The following is a 16,147-nucleotide window of genomic DNA, read 5'->3' as shown; positions in this document are numbered from 1 at the left end:
TACTAACGTGGCCTGACAATTATAGCAAATATCGCAGCTACCGCCAACTAACGGCTAATGCAATCCAGCTGTCAGTTATAGAAAATTCTCGCCCAACACAGGAATCATTTAGACCTAAATAGTTTTAATAAGTCATATCATATAGTTTGGAAATAACATAGTTAGGGGAAGTATTAATAGGAAAGAAAGATATAATTCTTCGAGAGGTAGTCTACTCAAAATATGTCGCAAACGGTCTTTCATTAAAACATCAATTGCTATTGTTGCACTTAGTGCAGAAGTGCACCGTCAGTCTGTTCACGATGTATCGATTCGAACAAAGTTAATATTGTTGGAATTGGAGTAGAATTTGTTTGACCGTCAATACATCGTTGGTTCTGGTGAAAATCCAACACAGCGCCAACAAGTGGGGACTAAACTTACAATGAATCTGTTACCAAATGACTCGTTACCTAACAACAACAACAATGGGAAGCTTCAGCCTTTCTACGTATTCATGTTAATACACAATTCTTTTATAAATTTTTTTTTTAAATATTGCATTTTTATAGAAACTTGTTTGTTGACTTATACATAGTTTGATGTAGGATCTGCTTGACGTCAGAGGCGGTATTGCGAACGCACCTCGCAAGGATTTAGTTTCTCGTAAGCGATGCTTTCACTCACAAATTTCTTCCGAGTTGTACCGGAGTGCTTCTTGGAAGGATAATGAGGTTTAGTGGCTCGTAATATTTACAAGTTCTTCGTCAGACCACCCTAGAGCACATTGCAAGGAAGTAGGCTGCTTAGGGGAGTGTATATGACGAATGCTTCGAAACAGTTGTGTCTTTGATGAGGTTAACAGGTACAGATAAATCAACATTAAAATGCTGTCTTTTCATAACTTACAAATTTTCAAAAATTCTTAAATTTAGTTGCAAAATTTTCCTTGTTGAGTAGTTGCTGAAAGGAATGGTTTTATTGCGACACAATTTCCCACAGTATAAAAGAATCTAAAAATACAACACTTCTACGGGCAAGTGCGGACGACACGCGCAACTAGACACTCAGAAATCGTGGTTTATAAAAAAAAGATGACTTAATTGTACAAAATTACAATCCAAGTTTTGAAGATCAAGATTGCAACAAGACAATTGAGTAGAAAAATGGCATTATGGAGTTATAAGTGAATACTTAATATGGCCTCGAATTTACACTCTAATTGGATATAATTCAACTTCAGAAGAAATGGCATCGCGCAAAATTAAATTTTCTTCATAATGTAGTTTACCATATGCTTGGGTAGTTAGTTCAGTGCAGGGCTGTATAGAGTACACGGTGTCGTGGTGGATTTATAAAATTGCATTGATCAAGCTTGCTGTGTTCATTGAAATCTATGCTCAGCTGTTTCTTTTATGATTGCGGTTCGTTGTTTCACTCGAACTTTTAATGTTAGACTTGCATGTTTCACTCATGACTGTTTTCGCTTTCTGTCGTCTAGGAAAGATTTATAAGTAAGGTATAATGAAAGATTTATAAAGTTATTGTTATAGCCATAGAAAGCCCACATCTCGTTGCAATAAATGCAAAAGTTGTAGTGCGAGGCATCTGATTTATAACCAGAGCAGAAGATATGTTCAGGAATTAATGGGTATGCTTTTGTTAATAAAATTAGTTGGGATAAAATTAAACACGTTTTTTCGCTTTTTTCTGCATCAGCTATAAGCTTGTATAAGAAAACTTTCAATTAATAGATTGTTCAAGTAATGACGTCAATGAAAATGATGTCATTCTCGTAAAAATGAACTTGGCCGCACAGGTATTAAGTCAAAGTACAAGATAGATGATAAAATATGACGTCTTATGCCTAATTACCGGGCCACGTCGCTGTAACTTGCATTTTGACGTTGTCAAGTAACTAAACTAAGATATGTGTAGATATGTAGAGCTGTTTATCAATGTGGTTATGACTTAACAATTGCTGTAGTTTATAACTCTACGTTTATTTTTGATCAATCAAACTTTCCACCAAAACAAAACCAAGCGTCATTTTCTGCTGCTAGTTTTCAACGGAAAAGTTCTTTCAGAGATTCAACGCTTTATTTTCAACTTTTTAGTAGTCATGAGTGTCTTAATGTTTCATTAAGTCTGCCATAATGTTGGCGACTTTGACTAAATCTTTAAATAAATGTGAAATATTCAGAGCGAGATATAGAATTGATGGAAATAGAATTGTTGTTTATAAAAGATTTTTCATATTTTATTCTGAAATAAGTAAAACTAGTTGAAACCGAGTTATATAAAAAACTAAACCAGAAAAACCTGTCGTTCATTCGAACTGAAATACGATTTAAGCCGCAATGACGTAACAAGGATCGGAAGTAACGTGGACTATGTATCACCGCTGTGAGAAAGCGAGTCTTCTTTTCTTACATCACTTTCATATACCAACAACACTTCTGGTGAGTTGTACAGAGTTGATTGACTTTTAATTTTTGTATTTTTCGTCACTTTTATTCTTTTCTTAGTTGATGGTCAGTGGAATCACTTCAACAAATTTGGACAAGATGTGCGCCAATTATAGGTATTCGCTATATATCCAAAATGATGTCATAATAGTTCTCTGTGACGTCTTATTTTAGCCGAACATGCTACTACTGTATTTTGAATTTCCTATTCGACCCAGCCAAGAGCCCCATGACAAAGAAATTGAGTTTCTGGGAGAGAAACAGACGAGTTGCGTCATCATTGCCAAATTCTGTCAAAATTACACCAATGTTCCCGGTAATAATATGACGAAACAATTTCTTGTTTCAATCTCAACTAACAAACATGGAAACAATTCCAATTTTTCACAAAACTAGAAATTTTTGATATTTCCACAAAATTCTCATCTTTCTTTCCTTGTTAAAGTTCACTGCCCTTACATCAACACTCACGTGACCAACATGAATCCCCCGGATGTCTGCTTTTCCCAGACGCTTGGTGGCGGCATTGCCTACACTAGATGTTTTAAGAAGTTCAATGGAGTTCATTACAACAATTCATGTATGAGGGTTTTAACCTGGATGACATTAAGTTATTTACAGTATACTTTCTATATTCTTATTGCAATGGAGCTGCCTATATCACTGTTTACAAATAGATAAACTTAGAATTTTATATGACATTCTATAACCTACAAGGTTATCGATGAAAATAAATGGAACATTTATGAGTTACGTTCTTTGAAATCCAGTTAACGCGACTCGCAAGTGTAAATCAGACGGAAGATGGTCTCGCATTAATTTTACTGCTTGTCGTCCCATACCGGACTCGGTCAGTTCTGCATGAATGCGTTTACATAAAAATTTTATAACCTGCATGGATAGATTTAATAATTCCAGAATAACAACAAATAGAGCTTACATTCAATTAACTTTAAATAAATTCAATCTGGAGTCAAAAAACTTTATCAACTTATATGATTAAGATTGCTTGTTTCGAATTATATGATTCAATACTAACATCGCATCAGGATAGAAATTTTTAAATCTAAAAATTGATTTACACGATTTTTAAATTTCAGAGTGACCCTGCCGAAGATTACGTCAATATTCATCTCAAGATTGTCGTCATGATAACTTACGTAGGCAGGGGACTTTCCCTCTTCACATTGGTCATCGCTTTTTTACTCTTCTGGAGACTCAGGTACATCTATGGTGGGCGACATCGATTTTAAAACATCGCGATAACTCGATTTAGAGGTCATTGACCCCGTATTCTTTGATCTCAGTCTTAGCCATTTAAGACTTTGAGTCATAATTATACTTTGACTTCAAAGTAAATTCAATTATGACCTAAACGTAGTTTGGGAAAATTCACAGCGAGGTGATGACGAAAATTCGCGGCTTTACGCGATGGAAGTTCTGCAACGATTCAATTATAAGAAACTGGTTATAAGAAAGTGTAGCGTTTGTATGTTGAAAGTTAAAAGACTAATGTGAGAAAAATATCTCTTGCATAGGGAGGGCTCTATCGAATAAACTCTATGCTAACACTTTATACAAAGCATTAAGTGATGTCCAATTCTGTTGTTCTCTTGGCAAAAATAGGTTATTTCGGCTTTATTACGGCATGCATACGTCATTTTGTTTACGTCATCACATTGTAGAAGCATCCGGTGTTGGAGAAATATCATTCATTGGAATCTTGCTACGTCACTCATTCTACAAAACGTCATCTGGTTAATTCATAGTTTCTTCACCAGCTATCAAACAAGAAAAAACAATGAGGTATTTTGACGTAATTAGTATGACGTAAACGATATCTTATGCTTACCATTACTCTTACAACGAAGCTAATTAAAATGTTTAAGTTTAAGTTTAATTACAAATTTACGGTTTATTGTATCGACATTTTTTGGTAAACAAAATATCTTTGTATAATATGTGCAAGTCTGCACAAATGTTTACGCCACTTCTTCTTCACACAATCACCCAGGTTTGGTTCCAGGTTCTATGTCGAGTCCTGGCCGCCATCTCCATCTACTCTCAAGTGGCCACCTACTGCTGGATGTTCGTAGAAGGCGTCTACCTTCACATGATGGTGGTCATGGCTTACACGTACGACAGGTTCAGCATAAAGCTATATATCGCGCTAGGTTGGGGTAAGTCAGGATTAGTAACAGCTGCTTTGATCAATATTTCGATTTCCATTTTACGAGTCAGTGGGTTTCGACCTACAGTCAGTTCTGAAGAAAGAATTATTCTTCATCACACATTTATTTATTTTTGCCAAGTTTGGTGACAGGGTATCATGGTCACGTGGTAGTCTCAAAGCTACCTACACACATACTGACTATTGTGATGTAAGATAAGTCCATTGTTACCGCCATTGTCTTTGGCTTCTACAAAATCCTGTTCAACCATTGACTTAGTCAGGTTATTTAATGTCATATATGTCATGCAACTTAAAATTGGTCCGAATATTAACCTCCTAAAACTTGTCCTAACTCTTTTAGATTGCGCTAGGAACGTTTTGTTAATAGCGCTGTATGAGTATAAAGGAGTCTTTTGTGTTTTTATACGTGTTTCTGAGATGTTGCATAAACCAAAGCTTATACCTGTTTCATTAAGCTGTTTGTATCAGATATGTTCAGCACAAATTTTCACCGAAAACATGTTAATTAATTACTAATAACACAAGATGTCTATGACGCAGGCACACCGATCCCAATCACAATTATATGGGCGGTGCTCAAAGCGGTTTATGAGGACAAAGAATGCTGGATGCAGAACCCGACAGACACCTGGGTCGAATATTTCTACCAGATTCCCATCTTTGTCTTGTTCGCGGTAAGTTTTTTATGACGTCACATTATAACAATGATCAGAATAAGGTATTGGCAATAGCAGTCAAGATCAGAACTACCAGTCGCTCGGAGTAACTTATTTGAAATAATTTTTGCCATCTCTTAGTAAACCTGAAGAAGAAACTTATGCTTGCGAAAGCTCGTGTAGAAGAATCAAAAATAAAGTTAACCTTCTGAGTGCAGTCAGCTTATATCTTGTTTTTATTTTACTATCTACTGGGTCAACACGGTTCATCCACCATCAACCAAGTAATTTATGACGCTTTGGAATTAAAACATTTATTTCCTTCTAAACAGATCAACGCGTTGATAATGGTGAATGTCGTCCGTATTTTGGTCACTAAACTCATCAAGCAGAACTCGCTGGAAAGTGCAGTAACCTATTCAAAAGCAGTGAAGGCGGCTTTCTTTCTTTTCAACCTTCTTGGAATTACTTACATCTTGTTTTTTCTCAGTCCGGGAGATGGCGCTGGTGAAATCGCTTTCTTCTACGTCAACGCCATCTTTCAGTCATTTCAGGTAAATTTGTTGATTCCTTCGATTGTGCGGTCAGAATTGTCTTTCATCTCCGAAATGCAACTGGCAACTTTAACTACATGTCTTACAATCGCGATCTGCACATAATTGCGCTTCTCTAACTTACCATTTGTGTATTGACGTCATAGCACTCTGGCGTTTCACTGACGGAGCCATAAATGTTTTGATTGATACATTTCGGACGAATTTCAGAGAACTTATTGTTTTCTATGACACGGCAGGGTTTCTTGGTCTGTTTGATTTATTGCTTGAGCAACTCGGAAATTCTGAACGCGATTGGAAGGAATTGGCGGCAATGGCGTCACAATACAAGAGTACCCTGCTTCGAGAAAGACCTCCGTGGTATTGGCTGATGTTTGATCTGCAATTTATTAAATATTTTTTAACAAATGAAGTTTGCCCCCCACCCAGCCATAGATCGAAGATGTCATGTCATTACTTGATATGATCGGTCTGTTTGGCTTATGACGTAACAATCACAGTTAAGGCATGATTATGACTATATTTAGTGAGACGTCACTCGACTCAATCCACATCACCGACCACTCATTTCCACGTAACCGTCAAGCTAGACAGGCATTGTGACGAATCCGGAACTGAAAGACCAGAACCATTTTCTTCCCACCAATTGCGCTCGGTCATTTTGCATGAAACGAGTGCTCCGACGCTCCATCCAGCGGAAAACGATTTGTAGGAGCACAGTGTATTACTTTGTGGCATCATCCCTGCTTAATACCATGTACTAACTAAATGCCTTTCATGTAAGTTGTTACCTCACTGTATTACAAAACCACCAATGAAAAGCTTCGATGACGTCACACCTTGCCAACATAGCAAACGCTGTTACACGTCACACTCAAGTAATTACATATTAGGTCCTATATTAGGTCCTATACGTCCTATTACGTCCTATAGATAGGAACCACATTTTTTAGCTTAAATTAATGTTATCTTGAATATATTTGCTATGATTTTTAACATAAATGCCATGTTTTTATGTTAAAAGTAAATCAATTAATCGTAGCTCTTGTGTGCGTTAGCATTCCCGGATTATTTAAAAAAAACGTTTTTACGTTTCTAAGAAAGTACTTTTGGTTGTGACAATTACGTCACACGTGACTCGCGAGTCATGAGTTGTTGTGGAAATGCTTAAATTTTAATTTGGGATCTTGCAATTCAGTTGCAGACCAAGCTTAAATTCTCCTTAATGACGTTCAGAGAAACTACCTGGCTTGAACTGGTGTGCCATATAATTACCGATATAATGTTTGCAATCTTTCTTTTTACTGTTCCCATTCACTTGTTACTACTGCACAATGTAACATTCAGTAAGATTTGCCCAAAGGTGTAAGCCTTTGTGTCTGATAATAAATAAAAATGGGACTTTAACGTTTACTAATATGCATAGACAGAATTTAAGCAACTAAAACAGCATAGTCACGCCGTTTGAGAAATGAGAACTCATACCATCGAGTGAGAAGTAAAACAACTATCAATCAACATTGAATTTCGCTCATATGGTAACACGAACAGCCAGAGAAAATCCGGTCTTTATGGCAAAGGTGTTTGTTGTGTAATAATTCAAGCCAAGTAATACAACAACGAAATTATTATTTGTCATAAATTAATTTTTCATAGGTTAATGAAAGTTGTAAAAAAATGTCGGCCTGTTATACTTACACAGGAGTACTTCTAAGTTGTTTTGACCTTATTGCACCTTGCATTTAGTAGAAAAATAAAAACTCATAAAAATATGACATTGCAAGGATAAGGAATCTTTTAAACAGTGACGAAATGTCACCATGTCAATGTTAATGTGATATTTATCGCGATAACAGCAACTATTAGGTCAATAACTCTGACTGTGTCAAGTGGTTCCATATATTACATGACACGAATGAGATTAAGCCACTAGTCTTTCACATATAACGAAGTAAACGCCAATCACATCGTATAATGGGTTTTAGTTAACCAGCATTGTTTCCAGTGCATCGGTGGGACGTAGTCAGCCATAAAAAGGCGTTGCAAACTGTATGTAGGTAGATTTGTGGGTACTTGACCACAATAAGGCATGGCAAATGTTTTTGAACGAAATCAGCGTCTTATTAGTCAATGATAAAAATTTTGGACTAGGCCTAATGACGGTCACTTTTTTTCCAGTGTAGTTGCTGAAGAATTGTTTGGTTTTAAAAGAATAATATTTGAAAAGCAAAATTTTTAAGTAAATGGCCTTCAGTAGGCTGTATAAGAACATGTATACACTGGCTGTCTGAAAAATGTTGACCCTGGTTTGTTTAGCCTGGAAAATATAAATATAGGAAATATAATAATTTTGTAGTCAGTTTCGATATCGTTAGCCTAGTATTTGTGTTCACCTGAATGCAAATGATGTTCGGCGAATCTATTCTAGTTTGGGTTTGTATCGGCCTAACTTTACAGGCAGCCTTGCAAGTGCCTTTTATTATGGCATGAAAGAAAATAATGGACGCACTCCGACACTATGCTTAGATTTTAGGAAACACTTAACATGATAAATGCTGCATGAGCAAGTTCTAAGAAGAAACAAATTTTGAATCAGAAAAGTAAACACAAGGGGAAGGATTTTGAAGGATTATGGAAGAGGTTTGTGACAAAAATAAACATATAGCCAATATGGTAAAGTTTATCATAATTTTATTGATGATTTTATGTCTCATAGTTGTTTCAAGTTTACTAATTTCTTCGTTGACAAGGCTAAAAAGATTATTATGAAAAGTAGTTTGATTTCAAGGCTGGTGTTTAATTACAAATATATCCGTAATTTTGTCTCTAATTAAACTTAGCTTCCCTTCATTTCCTCAAGTTTAACCATTTGTCGACTTGGTGAAAACCACTGCTAAGAATTGTTGTTTAATTCGATAGACTGCCTAATTATGTATACATAGGAGTTGAAAATTATGATGATCGAATCATTCGACTCAAGTAAGATCGATTTCATCCAGATTGGAACGACGGTCACCACAAATGCTCTCCTTGAGAGGAAAGGTGAAAGAATGGCACTTGCTCTCACTAAGGGTTGGATAGATCTTCTTTACATTGGAAATTAGTCCAGACTGAAATTATTCAACCTCGTAAGCTGATCAACTCTGATGTTTCCAGTTGACAATGCAGTTGTATTAAGCTACTACCCACTGGTGACGCTAAATGTGGGTTTTGTATTTTTCGTCTTTGCTTATTTTATAGTTTCTATGGTTTTAAATACTTAATCAGAGATGAGTTTATTACCACTTTTTACTTTGATTTAAAGCAGCGGTTCTTAACCTTTTTGATCTGCTTTCCCATTAAAGCCAACCAAAAAACTCAAATTTCCCCTTACTGATTTTCTAGTTTTCCGTTAGTTTTAGTACAGTAAATACTAGTGTGACTTAAGCTAGTGTCTGACTAGAGCTCAAGTAGGCCTCACTTCTGTATGTAATTATAGTAGTTTATTTGTTTCATGCTGTTGTAGCTAGAAATAGAAACAAGTGAGGACTCAAACTAATTATGACGTCATTTGTGCATATGGTTGTGCCTGCCTGTACAAACTCAACACCCACAGCAACCCATGAGTTCAAAACTGTTGCCCATACTGGGATTACATCTTCTGATATAAAATATAACATCTCACACTCCTCTATGCTCAGGTTCAATGAAAGTTGAACAATATTATCCGGCCCAGCAGGTGGCGTTATGTGGTACGCTATAACGTCATTTGAAGACTAACATAGCATTTGGGTACAACATGAGAGGTATGGTGCCGCTAATATATCCAGTATCAGTATGAGCATGTACATTGCATGCATGCACAAGCTAGATAAATATTAATAAGATTACGTAAGTTATGTCCTTGTGTTGTCATCGTGGTATCCCAACCATTTATTCCAGTGCTTGGTGTTGTGGCCGTGTGGCTCGACACTTGTTTATAGAATTTGTGAATCTCCTGACAAGTTCTTTGTTCTGTAATAAAGAATGATTTTGTGACATGCAAATACTTAAATTGTGATGAAATTTATGACACTATTTACACAGGAACATCAACAGATCTAAGTCGATACGGCTGGGAATATGAGCATGTGTTCAAGTCTACTACAGCTGGTGTCACCATACAAGCACCACAGGTATTTTGTTTGCAAATCTTAAATTAAAGCAAAACTTCAACAATGGCACAAATTTTCCTGTTAATGTCAACAACAGAACAAAGTGTGTTTTTTATTTCAATGTGCCGATATGTGCTGGTATGTGTTGTTTGGACTCTACATGCTTTGTTATATTTTTGTGTATATGTTGTATTGACTATCTTGTTTTCTTTCAAGCTTTTTGATATTTTTACCTATTTAGCTTTTACAAATTAAAGTGGACGTTCAAAATTTGGAGAAAGACGACTTGTCTCATTTGTTCTTGTCTCGTTTTGCATTATTTCTACTGACAGTAGAATATGTTGTCTTATTTTGTTTGATTTCTATGACAGCTGAACATTTTCATCACAGCTTGACAGCGACACCGTCGCAGCACGGTCTGGTCTATGCAATTTTTCCGGTTGGGTTTGTTTGTCGTCAGCCCGAGTCCTCCCTGAATCTGTTGGGGCCCAACCAGGCCCCACATGCTACAGAAAGGGGATTCTCTAACTGTGACGCCAATCTGTGTCTGGGAATGTTGTTGCCGGAGCAAATGTTGTACGACAGGTAACAATATGATTTGTGATGATTAGGACAACAAGTTTTTTGACCTAAAAATTTTAAATTTTGACCTTATTTTGACCTAAATCGTTTAAACTTTGACCTCATTTGGAAAAGCGCTATACTGATAGTCTCTACACTGTCTACAGCAACTTTCTTATCTAAAGCTGCATTTAAAAATGATAAAATGCTTTTCTAGTGTTGACTTTTTTTCGTTTCTGCGTATTAAGATTGACAACTTGCAGTTTCAAATGCAATGCCGTCACATCGTGACGTCACCAAACGCGCTGAAAAGCCTTCCCTCTCTTTGTGGCTTTGGTTTTAAGTAAAATTTGCGGGACTGGAATTGTTTGCGGTACAAGAAAAGAGAAAAATGGAAGAATAATATTACAAAATGGTTACAAAATTACAAGTTTAATAGATTTTGACCTAAGAAAAAGACCTAACGAAACAATTTGACCGTATTTTGACCTAACATAACATTTTGACTTTATCTGACCTAATAACTTCTATGCCACCCGTCGTACAAAGCTGAAATTTGTTTTGTGCTTGTTTCATAGCATTCTGAGCAGGTAAAAAAATTGAACATATTGACTTTTGGTTGCCCTAGTGATGATGTAAAGTGTTGTTAAATATCAATGCTAAATTTTTATTTGCTGCACCTATGTGTATGTTGTGCTATCGTCTTATTACAAATACTTAAATCACAAACCGTGCATAATTGCTTCAATCCGAGGTAACTTATAAAGTGATTGTGAAGATAACATGCTACAAAAGGTATCTTCGTCGCAGTTTGTGCTACTACTGTCACTAAACGTTAATTAAAATGGCAAAATTTACACACCCTAAGTATGCTCTGATTCTCTGTGCGTAAGATCTTACCAGACATAAGAGCAAATGCATGTCGTCAACTGCATGCATCGACTGTTTATTACAATAAGTGATGTGATAATAAAGCATGTGTGGTGCAGGTGGTGTCATGTTATTTCGATGGAGGTCATCTCGACATTAACGTCCATTTCATTGAGGACCTGTCAGGTGATTCACGGTCCAGCGATCATCATCCACAAGAATAGCACAATCTTGGTCGAACCCGACTGCAAGACAGAGATAACTAAGAAAGGTATTGCATTATGACATCATGGTGACATCACTTAGAGTTTGATGAGGGTAGTCTTTTTCTTACATGATAGGTTGACAACATCATTGTAGCTTGCCGTGATTAGAAATTGTAATTTTGTGAAATTTTACGTATTCAGGTGACGTCATCATCATGGTATGGAAGGGAAAGCCGAAGCATATTGGCAAGGTATTGGACGCCATCCAATTCTCTATATTTTCACACAGGTCAGTGTTATTTCGTAGATACAGTTTTTGGAAGCAAGTTTATAACTGACAATAACTGGAAAATTGAATATCAAATGCATGCAATGACCATTGGGGTAGTTGTAAGGTGCGGCTGGGTTCTGGGTCATTCTCCGTTATTTTAAATATATAGGTGTTATTTGTAAATGCTAATTGTTATTTCGTGGACTGAATTTTTCGAAGCGATTTTTATAACTGACAATTTACTCGAAAGACAATAACTGGGAAATTGAATATCAAATGCATGCAATGATTATGGGGGTAGTTGTAAGTGGGGTTACGTTATTTGTCATTCCGATTAACTTTTATTGTGTGTGTGCTAGACTGGGATCACTGGTCTTATCAATATATTATAACCCCTGACCTTTGACATCAAAGGTTCATGAGCATTGCAGAACAGACAGGTAGGATTCTACAACAGACAGCGATATCCACTAACATTAAGGTTTTTGCCTGGCTGGAACTTGTCATATTTATACATGTTTGTTATTTGTACGTCACTGGTCTAGATAATCGTCCAACACTGCTTTTGTTTGTTTGGTCAAATTTCTAACGCATATGTTACACCAAGATTTCTCAGCCCTTGACGTTTTATCTGTGGTTCAGTCGTTGAAAGTCCGGTGTAGTCTTGTGTATATTGCAAGACTTGCTTGTGTAAATATGTTCTTGATAACAGAGTAGGCGTAGTTCTATTTTGATCATTCTGTGTCATTAGAACACTCATTGTTTATTGTGTAACATTACATGAATCGACAGGAACGACTTGACTTCTTGTGCACTCTATTCGGACCCGATGGTCGTCTTGTTTCCAACGCTTCTCACATCCCAAGCCACCTAGAGGCCATGTTGGATGTCGTGCAGTACCAGATGTGGGCAATAGAGATCAATGAAAGAAATTGCATCGTCTCCAATCATCCATGTGCTGGAGGAGTTCATCTTCCTGTTTACTCTCGTGAGTATGATCATGTGATTTGCTTAGTGATGTGATCAATGTTATAGATCTGATCACGAAGTTTATCATATGATTTTCAAAAATTTCATAGTGTGTAACAACGGTGTTTGTGTTAACTAACCGCTACAAAAATATTATCAGAAGGTTGCGATTTATGCTGGGATGTGAATGTGATTTATGTGATAATGTTGTGAATGACGTGCTTTCTCGTATCATATGATGCTGAAAAGTTTCTTGGTAGTTGTTATGTGAAATGACGAATTGATTTCTGGTTTTGTAATGAGTCAGAATTACCTTTAAACCAGTGGTTCCCAATGTTTTTTTAGTCGCGGACCCCTTTTAATAAATTTTCTAACCTGCGGACCCGTACCTAAAATTAGCCAAGAATTCAATCAGAAAATGTCTTGTTATTTAATGCATAACCTACTATTGAGGGATATTTACTGTAATATCGGATATATTTGGGAGCTGCTGCAAATTTCAATGAAATAGTGTCTTAAAATGTTTATGATTCTCTTCTTTCGTTGCACAAACAATAGAGGAATAAAGTAGCCTACATGCAACCAAGACACTCACGGACCCCCAAGTGGTCCGCGAACTCCAGGTTGGGAACCACTGCTTTAAACCCTATTGAACTTGTTTTTACTTGTTACCTCATAGAAGTAACAGCGTTTCTCACGCTCCCAGGAGAATTCACTAGTTGCAGCCGGGCCCACGATCTCCATGGCAACCTGGCCGACTTGAGAGCGCTAGTTGCCGCTAACCAGAAGGTAAGTGTCTTTATGACGTCACAGCTGCATCAATCACAGACATTTCAACGAAGCTTTCTGTTTAGGGTATCCACCTGGTCCAGGAGCTCATATCGAGAAGCGCGACATTCGATTTCGAGGGGACATCCCCTATGGTGATAAACAAGTTGAACGCGCCGAGAGCGATCAGCAAGTCTGTCGTCATCTACTGCCTCAGGTGCATGGTGGGCTACGACATCCCGCTTAACCAGGGCTGCCTCGCCCCTATTCCCGTCAACAAACTCAAGTGGTCCATTCTCGACCCCAAGGATGACGCGGCCGTCGTCGGTGGCAACGTGCTCACGTCGCAGAGGATCGTTGACGTCATAATGAAGGCGTTTATAGCGTGTGCTGTGGCGCAGGGTTGCATGAACAACACGACCTTTGGTGATGAGAGCTTTGGTTATTACGATACTGTCGCCGGTGGAGCTGAAGCGGTAAGTTCTCGTTTTATGAATGACGTTGTGCGTGACGTAATGATGACGTGGCGATTTTGCAGGGACCAACCTGGCACGGTCGCAGTGGGTTTCACAATCACATGACCAACACAAGAAGCACTGATCCGGAAAGATATGTTTGAAAAGGTGGGAAAGTTATGTTTTATTGTGACGTCATATAGATGATTATTTGGTAACAAGTTTGTTTATGGCAGATATCCGGTCGTCTTGACCTTCTTATAATGCAGGTGGTGGACCTGGAAGTCAGGGTGAGATTGTTACGTCATAAAGGACAACAACACCTCTGACCCGTGACGTAACATTGGAGAATTTTGAATTTCGTCTTCCGCAACATTGCCCATAGTTTTACCGTTTCGAGTGAAGTGCGTGTTTCTTGCGGAGAAATTACAGTTTTGTGTTTTTAAAACTTTAAAGATTGTTCGTCTTTCGCGCGCATTTTGCAACCGTTTAACATTGAATGAGGCGATGGCCAAGTATTAGTGACGGTTTTTTATTTGTTTGTTAAAAATATTTTTAGCTACTTGTTTGGTTATTTTGCCAGCTTCAAGATTTTGTTAAAAGGACAGACATTAAGAGTGACAAGTAGAATGCGAAGGAATTTTATATTTATTTGCTACATTTAGAAAGTATCGTTGCTGTAAAGTGTGTCTCAAGGTGGCGCCCTGCAGCTATTAAAGCAGATTTCCAACATCGTTTTCTTCAAAAGCAATAAAAACCTACAGCCCTCGTGTATAGGAGTCATATAAGAACCTCGACCGCTTTAAGGAATTTTTGCTGGAACGTTTTCTTCCTCGCAGCGAGTTTATCTTATGGACACCCAGTGGCGTTATAGCCCGCAGTTGTAACGCACTTGGACAAGGCATTAATGACACTTGCTCCTGTTCAGTGGACCTGGTGGATTGTTCTTAATTCAGGCGATAACTTATTATATAAAAGTCAAAGAGAAACTAATAAACAACGTGTGAGAATCAAAATTTGCACAAAGGCTACCTCGGCAACCGGGACTCGAGGGATGAGAAATCGTCGCCATGTTTAAGACTTGCAAATACTGTTCTCAGTCCGAGGACAACGATTAGTTATCATACCAAGCATTAAACAAACCTTTCCTAGTTTTATGACAATAATAATCTTTACTTCTCTGTGCAGGGTTTCGTGATATATAAGTTGAATAAATTTCTCCTTCGTAGTCAACAGCTTTATACCTGCTGCTCGGTCTCCTCTCACACAGACACAACTTCCGTGTGGCCGTGAACTTGGTGCTTTGCTCCTCGGAGTTGTCTTTGTTTTTGGCAGGGAATATGGAATTGTTAAAGCATGGAGTGAAATGAAAGATTTCATTTATGGAATGGAACGAATCTTCAATAATAAAGTTGAATGCACATTCACACAATTGAACTAAGTTCACGCATTTCCAGAACAGTACACGTGCACGCTCATTCACACAATCAAGTGCGTTCACCACAAACTTTTAAAATTATAACAGTGTGGTTTCTTCCATTTTCGAAGGCGTTAATATCGTACAAAGTATGGAATATGAAATGAAAGATTTTGCAGGATATGTAATTTGGAAAATTTCCATTCCACAGCATGTCTTGGTCTTTGGAATTGTGGGAACGTCGCTCAAGCGAGACCAAGCGTTGAGACTGCGCATGACTCGTGTTTCATTCATTCTATCTGTGCTGTTGTGGAAAGCGGCCACTTCTTTCATGTGGTGCTTTTAACATGTTATTCACTTATTTTGTCCGGGTCGTTGATTGCTCGGAAACCTGCAGGTTTTAAAGAGCCTAAGAAAACGCAACACTATAACTGGTGCTTTACCGTCATCACCGGTAACACCAACACGAAACTTAATGTTAATCTGAAACTAACAAACCTAAATCCGTCCGTCGCCTCCTATCAGTGAACAGTAATTTGATTGGTTTAAATATTCCCACAACTTTATCGTAGCAATTAACAAGTTTTTTCATCATACTTCGTTCACTCTCTTCATCGCCCGCCAGTTTGTTGCATTTAGTTGAAAG

The 16,147-nt window shown here is 37.5% G+C and overlaps 3 protein-coding genes across 6 annotated transcripts; all 3 read left to right on the top strand.

Moving 5' to 3' along the window:
* Positions 1–2,627: 2,627 nt before the first annotated feature.
* On the top strand, positions 2,628–6,027 carry LOC143451817 (corticotropin-releasing factor receptor 2-like). Its single transcript, XM_076952561.1, has 9 exons — positions 2,628–2,763; positions 2,893–3,027; positions 3,218–3,297; positions 3,548–3,669; positions 3,803–3,914; positions 4,474–4,627; positions 5,182–5,315; positions 5,630–5,851; positions 5,998–6,027. The coding sequence occupies exons 1-9, from the start codon at positions 2,628–2,630 to the stop codon at positions 6,025–6,027; spliced, it is 1,125 nt and encodes a 374-aa protein (XP_076808676.1).
* Positions 6,028–7,791: 1,764 nt separating this feature from the next.
* LOC143453421 (uncharacterized) lies at positions 7,792–9,953 on the top strand. Of its 2 annotated transcripts, XR_013115172.1 has the most exons (3): positions 7,793–8,491; positions 8,794–9,054; positions 9,532–9,953. XR_013115172.1 is itself a non-coding variant. In XM_076954767.1 (2 exons), exons 1-2 carry the CDS (start codon positions 8,483–8,485, stop codon positions 8,953–8,955), a joined length of 171 nt encoding a protein of 56 aa, XP_076810882.1. In that variant the 5' UTR covers positions 7,792–8,482; the 3' UTR covers positions 8,956–9,953. The 2 variants fall into 2 exon arrangements, 1 of the variants encoding a protein (XP_076810882.1); XM_076954767.1 differs by having other exon boundaries at positions 7,792–8,491; positions 8,794–9,953.
* A 556-nt stretch (positions 9,954–10,509) lies between these two features.
* On the top strand, positions 10,510–14,646 carry LOC143452375 (5-oxoprolinase-like). 3 transcript variants are annotated; one of them, XM_076953320.1, is made up of 8 exons: positions 10,510–10,569; positions 10,794–11,686; positions 11,823–11,910; positions 12,685–12,880; positions 13,541–13,650; positions 13,716–14,105; positions 14,168–14,252; positions 14,321–14,646. In XM_076953320.1, the coding sequence occupies exons 3-7, from the start codon at positions 11,842–11,844 to the stop codon at positions 14,246–14,248; spliced, it is 846 nt and encodes a 281-aa protein (XP_076809435.1). In that variant the 5' UTR covers positions 10,510–10,569; positions 10,794–11,686; positions 11,823–11,841; the 3' UTR covers positions 14,249–14,252; positions 14,321–14,646. The 3 variants fall into 3 exon arrangements, with proteins under 3 accessions (XP_076809435.1, XP_076809437.1, XP_076809434.1); XM_076953322.1 differs by lacking the exon at positions 10,510–10,569 and having other exon boundaries at positions 10,576–11,686; positions 14,354–14,646; XM_076953319.1 differs by lacking the exon at positions 10,510–10,569 and having other exon boundaries at positions 10,576–11,686.
* The last annotated feature ends 1,501 nt before the right edge of the window (positions 14,647–16,147 follow it).

The sequence above is a fragment of the Clavelina lepadiformis genome, chromosome 4 (assembly GCF_947623445.1).
Source record: "Clavelina lepadiformis chromosome 4, kaClaLepa1.1, whole genome shotgun sequence".
In the NCBI taxonomy this organism is placed as follows: Eukaryota; Metazoa; Chordata; class Ascidiacea; order Aplousobranchia; family Clavelinidae; genus Clavelina; species Clavelina lepadiformis.
The sequence above is the reverse complement of the archived record's forward strand: the minus strand, read 5'-3'. Positions and strand labels throughout refer to the sequence as shown.